Here is a 14,487-nt window from a genome sequence, read left to right on the forward strand (position 1 = left end):
AAGCCAGTGGATTGTGTGTAAACGTCTCTCCCATGTTTCATAGATGTAGGCAATGTTACAATGGAAAACACAGTCCCCTGGATAGGACGTTCAACGGAGGCCCCGTGTAGAGGAGAGTCACCACGTTTGCATATTAAGAACCCACTGCACTATTTATTAAAAACAAGGGGAAAACGCAGGTGTAGTGGTCCACCTGCACTCCCCCCCCATCAGTGACATCGGGAGGAGATCTGCAGGTCATAGTGATTCAGTTCGCTTTTTGCCTCCCAGGCACAGGTGACGCCAAACAAATACTAATAATGTTGTAGTGGCCCAAACATGGAGTAGTGTGTGTGTGCAGCATTTTGTAACCGAGAGGAGAGGGAGCTATATTAAGTGTCTATTGGATTGAATTGGATTGAAACTGAATCCCTGACTTTTTCTTTTTTGTGATTTCAGTGAGAACCTTCATGATATGCTAGGTGATCTGTTCTTACCTGTTAACACACCAGAAGCACCTAGTAAAGGTTTCTTCAAGGGACTCTTTGGAGGTGGTGGAGGAGCGCTAGACAGGGAAGAACTTTGTAAGTCGGAAGATACAGATGAGATAAGATTAATTAACTCTAACCCCCCCCCCTTGGGGGTATGAGAGTATAAAAAAAAATAATATTCACGATGTTTGAGTATTCATATGACTATTCAGAAATCGGAGCAGTGGTATGACCCACGTTGTAATGTTCACATTAAAAGGCCAAATTCATTTATTACACATCTTTGATGCATATTGTGGCTGGGCTGATAAAACCCCATATCTCAAAATTTAAAACTTTTGATTGCAGCTTTATAGAAAAGGCTGTATTTTAAAAATAAAGCAATGGTGGCAGTCTCATATCGTCTGAAAACAGTCTCCTCATACCTGTCTTTCGAGGCAAAATATTTGAATTTTGAGATACGAGTTTTATCAGCCCCAAGCAGCGATATGTATGTTGCATGTTACCCAAAGAGATACGTCTTAATGATTAAAATTCAAGTGCCAATGTGCAAGCGATATTGAATGTATGATTTCATCGATGATGATGTGATACTGCTCCTCCTTTGGGCATACTCTCACCATGATCTGACCAAAAGCAGCGATGCCTTGAATACCAAACACAACAGGGGGGGGGCCCGAATTCACAAAGGTGGTTTTGAAAACCCATGGTTGAATTCATGGTTTCTGCAGATTTCACGTATGAATTATGCTTAATTTAGCGCGTATCGAACGCGTGTATAGAAAGTGACCAATGCTGATGCATGCTTTTGTCACAGTGCCCAAATGGACACCTGATTTTGTGGTTAGATCCACGCTATTTTATTCATGAGTCCACTGTTTGAAGAGTGGGCTCATTAATTCAAAACAGTTGACTCATGAATAAAATAGCGTGGATAACCATGGCAACAGGCGTCAATTTGGCGCACTGTGACGAAAGCGGGCATAAGCATTGGACATTTTTTAATATATGTGGTAAAATGAACGTAATTTATACAGGAAATCTGCAAAAACCATGTACTCAACGGTGGGTTTTCAAAACCACCTTTGTGAATTCGGGCCGGGATGTTTCACAAAGATTTAAGTGTGGAGTTAAGTCGCACTTATATTCCCAGTTGCCTGCAGTATAAAAGGCAGCACCGCATTGGTCAAATCATGCCAAGAGGACAAGCGCTGCTGCGTATGAGAGTGTGTGTAACATGTGCGCGTCAGGATATTTGAATAGATCTACTCTTTTGTGAAACACACCCCCCTGCTGATAATCTTCTTTCTGTTCTCGTTCCTAGTCGGTGAGACTGCGGGTAAACCATCGAAGAGCGTTGCAAGACACATTCCAGGGACAGGGGGACTCGAAGGGGTGAAGGCCCAGGCAGGAGGGGCCATGGGAGAGGTTGCAAAGGCCAGAATTGTAAGTATCGCATTCTCAAGGGTGCTTTTAATAAAGTTGCATGTTGCATACAAGGTGCTTTAGATGTTTCATCCACAATGCAGAATCTCCTAATATGGGGAATTCAGCCTTATTGCCAATGAATAAGAAATATAGGCCTGTATTCTAAAGTCAGGTTTAATTTAAACTCTGGTCTAAAGATGTGGTTCAACCATGGATAGCCAATTGTGACATAAATCTCTAATCGTAGAGGTTCAATTTATCAGCTCATCTGTCTTTTTAAAGGTTAAGTCCACCTCAGAAAAATGTTGATTTGAATCAATAGAGAAAAATCAGACAAGCACAATGCTGAATATTTCATCAAAATCGGATGTAAAATAAGAAAGTTATGACATTTCAAAGTTTCGCTTATTTTTTACAAAATAGTTATATGAACGAGCCAGTTACATCCAAATGAGAGAGTCGATGATGTCACTCACTCACTATTTCTTTTGTTTTTTATTGTTTGAATTATACAATATTTCAATTTTTACGAATTTGATGATTAGGACCTCCTTGCCTGAAGCACAAAATGTTAAAATAATGGAATTCCACGTGTTCAGGGAGGAATGAAATTTCATTTCACATGACAATGATGAGAAAATCAAAATATATCATATTTCAAACAGAAAAAAACAAAAGAAATAGTGAGTGTGTGACATCATCGACTCTCTCATTTGGATGTAGCTGGCTCGTTCATATAACTGTTTTGTTAGAAATAAGCGAAACTTTAAAATGTCATAACTTTCTTATTTTACATCCGATTTTGATGAAATTTTCAGTGTTATGCTTGTTGAATTTTTCTCTTTTTATTCAAATCAAGTTTTTGTTGGGCTGGACTTGTCCTTTAAGTCATAAATTCATAACTGTATAGGAATAAACTTTTCTTCGCTATTATAGCATAAGGAAGGAGTACGGTGAGCTTATGAAACATACAACATGAACAAATTTGGACAATATCGACTTTTTAAAAAACTCTGCTCCAACATATACTACAATATGAATACTGTGGACATGACGGCTCAGTGGTACAGCGCCCGCCTCATGAACGGGAGGTCGTGGGTTCGATCCCGGCCGAGTCATACCAAAGACTTTTTAAAAATGGGACCTTCTGCCTTCTTGTCAGGCACGCTCGACATATGAGAATGGAGAAGGGCAATAATAATATATTATGTTATACAGGGCCTGCTGGAAGAATAGCTTACAGCTGAGAGTGGCTACCCTGGGTAAATAATAGTTACAATTATCATCATTATTGGTGTTACAAATGTTACAATCTGTAACAGTTGCGTAATATGTGAGCATATATGCACTCAAACTGTCCAGGGGGCTGTTTCATAAAGCTGTTTGTAAGTTAAGAGCGACTTTAAAAACATCTGGTGAACCTTTCTTACGCGCTTAACCGTCAATGAATATACCATTTTCCACGAGAAAGGATCACCAGTCATTCTTAAAGTTGCTCTTACGAACAGCTTTATGAAACACCCACCGGGAATGATAGCTACCATAATTGACTATTTTCTGTACTTTGGTATCACGTCTTTTTGTCGCTTTGTTGGTGTTCTCATGAATAAATGAATACATATCCCATCTTTTATTTCAGGCATTGTACGAGAGAGGTCAAAAGTTGAGCGAACTCGAAGAGAGGACAGCCCAGATGATGGCGAATGCAGAGAACTTCCAACAGGCGGCTAACCAAATCATGCAAAAGTACAAAGACAAGAAGTGGTATCAATTTTAACACACTGCAGCTTGCACACCTGGGGTAGGATTTCATTTACCACTTTTATTATCCCCGTCATCGAGGATCTTCGTTGCGGTGGTGGGCGCGAGGTTGACATACGTGTAGCGTCCGCCCAGCGACGGGAGCGGTGCGGGCATTTTTCTTTGCGCGGTCGGACCGAGGATTTGAGCGACAGAGCATTTCACTTACCACTTCACGTCGGCGTCACGGTTTTCGTTTTCAATGCAACTGCTTTTTGAAAAAACTGAGAGGAACAGAGCTTTCGTAAAGATGGTTGTATTTATCCGTTCTCTCTCGTAAAAAAAACGAAGGATGGATCACGCAAGACGGTGATTGTCAAACTTCGGACGATGATTAGTATTGTGAGTTGGAGGAGGTCAGGAGCAAAGACTTTCCAATAAACACAAGATCACACACGCTTGCTTGCTCAGACAACCTGTTTTGTTGCGGGGGTGACTAAAAGAATGGATGACGCGGTGGCGGAGGTAGGTGTGTTGCCATGGTAACGTGATGGATGGTGGTTAGCAATGTACCGATGCATGACTTGATTAGCTGTCGAGAGAAGGAGCCAGAGCATACACGCCGTCAGATGGGATTTACAGAGAGGGGGAGTGATCTAAAGCTGGAACAGCCGGCATCCTCACCCTCTCCCAGTGCACGCTCTTACAATTTAGCGATTACATTCACACACGTCGGGTTCAGGCAATACGTGACATAGATTTTGAGACGTATTCCTCGCGGGACGACGACGACAACGCGGGGCAGTCTCGACGGAAATCCGGTGAATTCAAAGCTAGTCTGACAGATGCAGTAGCTATTCAGGAGAAGTAGGGTGTATTAATTAAATCATAGATAATGTTTGTGATTGTTTCTAAGCAAATTTTACGAATGAATACTTGGGTCCTGATTTTCTTCCAAAGTATATAATTGTATACATGATTCTGAATGGATGGTAGACTAGAGTTATTGGTGTAACCCTAGATATTCCCCTAGTGTGGTTCTCTTCCCTTTAGTCATATACAATATCATATATATGTAATTTATATACCAAATTATCACTCAAAACAATGCAAAACAAAAACAATTTTGAGAGTGAAATTTCCTCTCTCTTCTCTCTCTCTCTCTCTCTCTCATTCTCTCTCTCCCTCTCTCTGCTATCTAATCTCTCCCTTTTTTTCTTAAGAAGTCGTAGGTCGTTGTAACTTCCATTTTTAGCTCTGTTATCTTCACAACTCGTGGATGAAATGGTTTTCGCTGCTATTATGTACATTCCATTATGGTTCGGAAGAATAGGAATTTCCGTGCGGTTGAACAAAGTTGCTTGTTTCATCCAATCCTTTTCTTCTCTTTGGAAAGTTGATTTCGCTCCAGCATTTTCAGTTCATACTGACACCAAGCGGTAGTTTTGCTATGGAAGATTGATGATTTCATATTTTCATTTAGAACTGGATTTACATGTTCATTCTAGTTTCTATACTTAAAAGTGTTCTAGGTAATTCAACGGCAATGCTTTGCATCGTCTTCGCGTTGTGTTTGCAGTGACGATACTTTTATCACATGCAACGTGCTCTTGCAAAAAAAAATAATAATAATACATGTCAAACTTTTGTTGTCCTTGATGTTTGTTTATATTTCAATAATATACTGTACATAAGAATTGTCTCAATATATGTAGTTTATAGAAGTATTTCATATACGAACATGAGACTTGAGAGAAAGAGAGGCATTATCTTGTATGATTGTGCTAAAAAAATGACATTCACAGCACTTATGGCTATGATGTGCAACTTGTATAGACAACATTGTGAAATATATACATCGTATGTTCACATTATTTTTCATTTCATTGTGCTTGAGGTCACATAACGCACTGTCTTTATCCATGTTTTTTGCCGGATGAAGTATGATATTTTTTAGCATTTGGTCTATTTTTCCCCTTTTCTCAAGATTTGTTTTTCCCCCTTGATTACAGTATATCTGTACTTGGCAAATAAAACGAATTATCCTTCATACCAATACACCGTTTGCAGAAATGCAAACATGTTCATAATCATATACTATTCCTGTAAATAGCGCTTTGTATATATTAAAAAAAAATTGAGTTGGAAAAAAATATGCTAGTTATACTAGAATATGATAACATTTATGCCATGTATTATGTAAAAAAAAATAATCTAGTTTTATTTAATTTGTGCAGTTGCAATTTTATGTATTCAAACAGGCAATCTGGCTTGTGGCTTTGAAATTGATTTATATATCTTCTTGGAATTAATCAGCGAGTCTGAATTGGAAATTGCCAGTGTTGTGGGATTGTGTTTTTTTGTGTTGGAGAGAGGAGAAGTCATTGGTCGACCTGGAATTTGGGGAATGGGTAAACGATTTAAAATCACTTTTTTATTTATTCAAACCGAAGTTACCAGGGCTTTATTCAAGCTGGTGATATAATGTTCAGTTTTAGCATGGCTTTTCTCAGGTTTCTGCCCTACTACGTGCCATAAAAATACTCATGTCCTACTCAAGTCATACTAATAATGATAACATTTAATTGACATCTCCTTTATTTACTAATTATTTATATACAGTGTATATACCCAGTTAATCAGAGGCATCATCAATTCAGAAAGCTCTCCCTATTTTTTCTTTTCTTATTTTTTTTTCAACTTTACCCTGGTGGTATATTATTTCTGAGAGCATTTTTTGAAAGGAGAGAATCGTTAACTGCTTAATTTGTATTCGAAAATTTACATGCTACCAATATTTATCGCGAACTGCTGTGCAATCTATTTTTGTTTTCAGTAAACTGTTTAGGAAGTCAGTTACAAAAGTATTTTCATTATTTATTCATGTTCAAAGATTTCCTCCATATTCAAAGTAATAAGGAGCTAATGAAGGAACGTGTATTTCCATGAATTTACAATTTTGTTTCTAATTCAATCCCTAATGTGAAGTATACATATAGTTTGCTTTTAAAAAGTTTGAAAAATAGGGATGACTTGAATTTATAAAGTCATTCTATAAATTTCCAAGGTGTGAGGAGTTTTGTGATTTGGTAATAGTTACCGAAATCCACAGTAGTGAACAATTTTATAAGGATTTGAAAGGGGGATAAATATTGGTATTCAAATATCAATTTTAAAAGGATTTAATTCTCATAATCTCTTTGCATTTAGTGTACAGATGGTTTCATTCTGCTTTGTGACCCATTTTCTTGCCTTCGAGTTAATATGTGTATTTCCTTATATGGTCTTGTTAGAACTTAAATGTAATAGGGTACATGTAAATCTGAAAAATATGTAACTTCTGACTTTTATTACAATGAAAATACTAAGCCCATTCCGGTATTCAAATATTTTGTTAGAAATTTGAGATACTAATATCAAACAGAATAAAGTCAATTATTTTGATTATCTTCATTGGCAGACAGAATTTGTGTGAAACATGATTTTCAAATTATTTTGCAATTGCCAAGCCACTTTCATAATGTTTTCAGTGTGAATTTTGGCTGAAATTCGCTTAAGAGAAGTAAAATGCTAAGTAATTAATCGAATACACACATGTATTACTTGAGTAAAGTATTCTTTGGCAAGCAAAATGCATTAATATACCTCATTAAATTTTGATTACTTCATTATTGAATTGAACTTCGGTCCTGTTCTTATGGTTCAAATATACAAATCATTTCAAAATAGTAATCAGATAGATTAAATGTTCTACATTGAACAGATAAAAGCTACAATCCCAGCTATTATTGTATTGTCATAGTTATATATTTTTGAATATGCTCCAAATATACAAAGTGCATGACAAGTGTACTCATTTGAGCTGTATTCTTTTAATAGCTTAATTTACAAATAATGACTTGACCAATTGGTTGAAATTGGTTGAAGTTATCCATCTGCAAGACATTTCGAGACATATCTCAAGTAATCGTTATTATCAACTGCTCTTTTGATATTTCCTCCCACTCTTTGTCCATGAAATATATATCGAAATACACACATAATCCAGTCATCTACAATGTTGCATTTCAAACAATACCCATAAAATCCATTTTGACCATTTGAGAATATTGTGTAGAATGCTTTGTGTTATTTTGACAAAATCATTTGATGGTAGAAATATTGTTCAGTTGTTCTGAGATGCGTTTGTAGATGCAAGTACTACTCAGCTGCTTGAAGACGTTGGGTAATATTTACAAAGGTCTTGTTTAAAATCTTCCCGAACTTTGATATGTGTTGTATGCAATGTTGTTCATATGGATGAAAAAGAACACCCAGAAAGAAAGAAAAAAATGAATTCCTAAAGACACTTTAAAGAAATCTGCACTTGAAAAAAAATCACTTGATTTTGATGCTGTGGATTCTCATTTCAACACATGTAGTCTATGGGCTCAAAGTGGGATGGTGTTTCTGGTCATTTTTAAAGCATTTAGATAATGATATTCAGGTGTAAGTTTGTAGGGCTTCATTGATACAACATATCACAGACAGAGGTACATGTAATAAGTGAGACCTTGTCGCTCAGATTTTGTTTCTGTCAAATCAATTTTAACCAATGCCTTTTTAAGTAACGATTCATAGCTCACATATCTTGTAATGATCTCCACTCAAGGACGAGTCTGTCTTCTGGTGTCTAAGTCTTTCTTATTCTCACGAGGTAGCGTCCAGTCACCTTTTGTCGCTCACTTCTGCGAATGCAACCTTGTACAGCACTCGTATGTATATAGCGTGTAACATACACCGCACGAACATTCACTCAACCAACATTCCATAGCTTACAAACGCACTCACCTGAACTTAATCATCGGTGCAGCATAGAATGGCTCATTTTAATTACGTCATGTCAACGATTCTTGCATAATACAGTTCTTTTCATTCGGTTATTTGTATTTATGGCACGTTACACAGAAATATTGATCATATTGATGAAATTTGAATATGTTTGGTGTCCCGATCTGCCAATCATTTTGTATCTGATTTGTTTGTAATTTTACATTGATAACATTAGACTAGAGAGAATATATGATTCTGTTGATTAAATGTCTAGCTATATATTTGTCGAGGCATCTGTAAGTGCCGTTATTTAGATTATTATTGGAATTTGCTTATAATGCATAATGTTGGTGGAATGATAGATCATGAAGCTTGCAAGATTTGTATTTGTTTTTTTTAGTTAATGATTATTGAATTTCCTTTATGCCAAGCCATTCCATGATACGTTTGGATATTGATGAAAATTGAAATGTACGTTTTACACAATCATATATTGCTATTTTATTTGATATTTCTGATAGATCATGAAGATATTAGTTGTTGCATTGGAGTTATGTGTTCTAATTAAAAGACTGAAACATTCTGGATTTTTGCCAAATACCAACAGAAGTTGTCTATGGAATATGATGTAACTTACATTCCAAAGCTACATATACCTATTCAAATCTTACATTCTTTGACTATCCATATTTTTGTATTAATCTATTTCCATCTCTCCAAAATGGTTGAAAATACTGTTTAAATGTTATTATTTTGCAATGCTATTCTGCGGAAACTATTAAAGATTAATTCATTTTATTGGCATTCCAAAGCACCAGTTTTTATATTGGGAAATTTTGTGAAAAAGTATGTCATTGTAAAAAATTGTAGGCACTGAACTCTTTATGAACTTCATTGCTTTTTAGTATTCCCATCCAGTGACACATCTTTCCTTTTTAATTTGTTTATTACCATTATGGGATGATATGCTTTCACTCCATCAGAATTACTATATCTTTAGGACTATCAACAGGCTTTATTTATTGGGCCCCATCTTACAAAGAGTTTTGATAAATTCAAATGAAACTCATTTCTTTTTTCTTTCAACAGTATTTATTAACCAACTGTATATTTTCATTTCACATTTGCATCAAAATATCAACCATAATCAAATAATACATGCAGAAGACGATTCAAATGCTGTGATCGATTATGATTGCTTAAATTTCTTATCTCTAAAAAACATGATTTAAGATTAATTCCAGTTAATTCCAGTTTAAGTTTGATTTGAATTCATCACAACTTTTTGTAAGACATGCCCCAGTAAAAAATTTTTGTTGTAATTGTGTTGCTACAACTGATTTGTTAAAAGATCTTGTAGATTGCATTTTGTTATCTTCAAAAGTGAAATTAATTATATTAAATAAGATCAATATTGATATGCTGCTGATCCAGTTTAGCTTTATTAAATTCATAAAATATTATAAAGATAAATAGCCTGTCTAGAAAATTCAAATAAAAATGTTATTTTCCCAAGAAAGTTATAAAATACAATTTTCAAGAAATGTCAACCTCTGCCCCACTCCACAATGCACAATCCTGTCGAATAATATCCTAACTGCAGATAACTTTGAAAAGAAATGATTTGTTATTCTTAAGGCAATACACTGGACATTGCAAATTTATGTTAAAGTATTAATGGTAAATTAACAATTTTCAAGTCTTGTCTGAAAATTATGCAATCTTGCAATGATTTGCACATTTTATATTCTTAATGTACCCTAGCAATATTGATGAGCATCTTTATTTGAACCCCCCCCCCCCCTCCCTTTCCCTCCTTGAAAAAGCCTATGTAGCATATCTCAATATCTTTGATAATATGAATAATTTCTAAACAAAGAAAGCCTTTGCCAAAGAAACAACTAATTTACAAAATTTGAGATACTTTATCAGCAATACAACTGGTATATGAAGTGTATTCGTGTAAAAGGGAGTTACAAGAGGATTTTAGGACAGTTTTATGCCAGCTAGAAGTTGCTATATTAGAAGGGAAGTTGTCACTTTGGTTGTGACGAGTGAAGTTGAGTAGAAACTGATCGTTGCCATGATGCGACTCTATTTTTTTCTTTTAAAAAATTGTTTTCTTGTATGCTTAATGCTTAAACTTGCGTTTTGGACATCAGTGTTGTTCAATCGAAGGGCGCGGGATTTTTAAAAATCCAGATTTATTTTCCCTTCATCATACTGTGCAATCTAATGATGTAGTTGTATATCACAGATTATTCATATTCGATTGATGAAAATTGTAATAATTGATGTGTGTTTAGAAAAAAAGAAGAAATTTGCAAGAGAAAATATAAATATATATATATATAAAAAATAAAGTCGTCCGTATATATGATTCATAAATGCTACAATATAATGATGGTGATGGTGCGACAATGTGAATAGCTGAACCTTAGGAAATCTAATTGATATTTAGATATAAGTATAGAGAAATATATATAAATGTATCATAATACCAAATCGGTTTAATATGTGGTTCTTTTCATTGTACTTCTTGTTTGAAAATGGAAAAAGAACAGATAAATGACTCTTACGAATTATATTATATCAAATATTATATCTGAAACCTTATGGTTGATGTCACTGTCGGATTTGGACAGTGTGTTTTCCCCTTTTCCTCTTATTTTTCCTTTTTTTCTTCTTGTACGTTACGGGAGGAGAGTTGTGGATGTTCCTTGTTGCAAATTATGTACAGACGACAGTGGCTAGATTAAAAACTGTCTGTGTAGACACCATCCTATTAAAAGACGGTATATTCACGCATTACTCAAACATGTGGTATCCGTGTGCTCTTATGTTTTTTGTATTCCGCTCATATTTTTTTATTTTTTGTCGCATTTTGGCGTAGTTTAGATATTCATCAGTCATTCGTTGGTGATACATTCATATCTTTATCTCTTCAATTTGTGCGTTTCATAATACATGCATTGCCAACGTTCATTACGGTGAGAGGTTCATGGGTCGACAACTCTTCCGTGAAGGACACTGTATAGCTTACAATTGGTTTACGACCCGATTTTGGAATGTAACGTAGCAGAATTTGATGCGAATGTTGAGACACAGAACATCTTACTGTGCACAGTTCTTAATCATCATATGAAAAAAAATGATGAATATCCATATTTTGTTGTTCGAAATAGAATTTGCTTTGACCAATGGATCGTGGGCCCGGCAGCCGCTGTGCAGCGCCAGATCAACGAGGCTCTATCCCTTTAATCGTTGAACACCAAACAGGATAGCAGCAACTCACATCTTTTAACGTCCTTTGGTCTGACGTGGCCGGGGTTTGAACCCCCGACCTCCAGGTTGTGAGATGGACGCTCTACCAACTGAGCCAACATATCGGTTATGAATGCAATTGTTCAAATCTATGCTGCCATCATTCATAGAATGAAAGTAAATTGAATAATATTCGTAATGATGTCATATCATTTGTACGATCGGCTACGGTTTGAAACCATATTCCTCTTTTTTTCTTTACTCCAACATAGAGGCCTGCAATCATCCAAAACAGTTATATTAGTAATATTTTTGTTAATTTGAACCTCAAGAAAAAAAGATACTTCTCATTCACATTTTCGGTAAATAATAAAAATGCGATTAGTTCCAAAATTGAATCGTGAACGAGGTCTAAGGTATCATGCGGAGGCCTTAAGACATGTACACTGTAACTGACCAATCTCTCATTATCCCGCGTAGGAGTGACGCCCAGTATAGGGGCGCAACTTGCATGCATGTATTATGAACTGCAAGAAATAAACTCATTCTTTAACTCTCTCTCTCTGTAATCTCTTCTCTTTTTCTTTTTCTCTTATTGTGCTCTCCCTTTATCTTCTTTTCTGTCACTAATGTCCTTGTCTACAAATGTATATCTATTTCTCGCTATCCTTTACGTTTCTCCTGTATTTCTGACATCATCGTCTCTCTATCTCTCCATCTTCTGTCATTTCTTTTCTTTCTTTTTTTCTCGTTCCCCTCTATCTTTTCTGTCACCTAGCTCATGTCTCTCCGTCTGTCTCTCTCTCTGTGTCTTCTGTAATCTCTTCTCTCACCCTTTCTCATCTTTTCTGTCGCTAATCTCCTATTCTATGTCTCTCTGTCCGTTTGTATGTCTCTCTCTTTCTAACTTGCAAACAAGTGACATTCATTTTATCTGCCAACAAAGTCACACTCAAATGACCACATACCACATAAGTAACTAAGCAATCTAACCAATATACATCTTTTTTATGCTTTATTTCATCCAACTTAGTCATCTTCAAGAGTTTTTCCATCAGCAAAATGTTACAACGTCGAATAATATGATAAAAGTTACACAATTTATGTTTACATGTTCATCCATCTTCTTATTCAATAATACATAATCATATTCTCTTAATCATAAACCAACAAAAATATATGCTTTCATGATTATAACATCATTTGATAACATTAATTTTGATACAGAATCATTGTCCCTCATATTCATCATCCAGTTGCATTTTTTGTAAATGAAAGAGATAAATACTAGCAAAGATATGCCCATTACTAGCGAAGCAGAAGTACATCATATAAAGAGTCATCTCGCCTGCCTCCAATATACATAGACACACATGCACTTGGGTATTAACAGAATGAAATCAGAAAAAGTGGACCACTTCTACCCTTACCATTTGGTGAAAACACGTTGACATGGATTTGAAAGGAATGCCTTCAAAACAAACACTTTCACTTCACATCTGTAATTAAATTTCATGCCATAAATATGTCTATAGATATATATATAAATGTTTTTTCTATACAGATGATTTCCCGCCTCCCTCGATACACGTGTTCACATTAAAGATTTCAATGTGTTCACGTTAGACTCTTTCAGAGATTTTGAGACATTCAAATAGCATAAAACGAAGGTCTGTGGACCACTTTGTTCAGCTTGCTAACGCAAGCAAGATGTCATTCTCATGCAGTTTACCAAAGTCAGACTTGGAGACAAGTAGTACGCAGGCACAGACCCTAATTGACACTTTAATCATCAAATACATCTTGACACAAGACTAGCTCAAGTATCAACTTGCTGTGTCAATTGAGCTACAGTGCAAAAGTCATATCCTCCTCTGCAAATTAAGACTGCTTTCAACATACTGCAAAATGAATTAGCGCCTGCACGTGAATAGAGTAGACCAGGGGTTGTTTCGAAAAGCATCGGGTCTGACTGAAACCTCACACTTGAATTCCCAGTTGCAAGCGGTATATAACAAATCGCTGCATTGCATTGGTAAAATCTTGTATAAGGGAGATACTCTACTGCATATCAATTAATGGGTGATTTCAAGTCTGGTGTTGGCATTGGTGTTGGATTCTGCTTCCCCTAGTTCCAAAATCAATCTAAAACTGATCAAGATCACATTATCGACATCCCAAAAACTAGTGACTTTTCAGGACCATCTTCATTTTATGTCTGTTGTTATACTCATGTTAAAAGTGACCTAACACCAACACCAAAAGGTAAACACTGAGCTTGAAATCACTAAATGAGATTTTGCATGCCCATGAAATATCTTGTGTACAAAAGGTACTTAAGAATGATTTTTAGTCAGGTTAACTCATGATGACACTGCCCCTGATGCTTCTCATGTAAGCAAAAGAAAGATCTGGGCCCTGTCTTACAAAGAGTTGCGATTGATCTGGGGGGCATTTCATCAATATTTTCGTCCGACAAGTTGTCAGATCTGACAACTTTCCTGGACTCTGATTGTTTGAGAAGCACTGTTACTACAGTAACTGTTGGATAAAACAGGACTTGTCGGATAAAACGTCCGACAAGTCCTTTCATGAAACGCTCCCCAGATCAATCTCAACTATGGAAAGCCAGCAAGGTCAACATCTAAAATGCGCGATAGTTGAAAATGTTATCTAGATATGATGTATATTAATAAATCCATTGTTCACTTGATAATTTGGTGTGTTTGCCTTTGTCTACAAAGGACATTTTGCAAATTTCCTGCAGAAAAAA

The 14,487-nt window shown here is 35.8% G+C and overlaps 1 protein-coding gene across 3 annotated transcripts in view; it reads left to right on the plus strand.

Annotated features, from left to right (window-relative positions):
* LOC121414403 (syntaxin-binding protein 5-like) overlaps positions 1-10,747 on the plus strand; it is a 72,572-nt gene extending 61,825 nt beyond the window's left edge. For all 3 annotated transcript variants that reach the window (XM_041607565.1, XM_041607566.1, XM_041607567.1), the window contains exons 23-25: positions 439-563; positions 1,795-1,916; positions 3,538-10,747. In XM_041607565.1, the coding sequence (XP_041463499.1) occupies positions 439-563; positions 1,795-1,916; positions 3,538-3,675 (385 nt within the window). In that variant the 3' untranslated portion in view covers positions 3,676-10,747. The remainder of the gene's footprint in view (positions 1-438; positions 564-1,794; positions 1,917-3,537) is intronic.
* The last annotated feature ends 3,740 nt before the right edge of the window (positions 10,748-14,487 follow it).

This window comes from Lytechinus variegatus, chromosome 4 (genome assembly GCF_018143015.1).
Source record: "Lytechinus variegatus isolate NC3 chromosome 4, Lvar_3.0, whole genome shotgun sequence".
Taxonomy (NCBI): Eukaryota; Metazoa; Echinodermata; class Echinoidea; order Temnopleuroida; family Toxopneustidae; genus Lytechinus; species Lytechinus variegatus.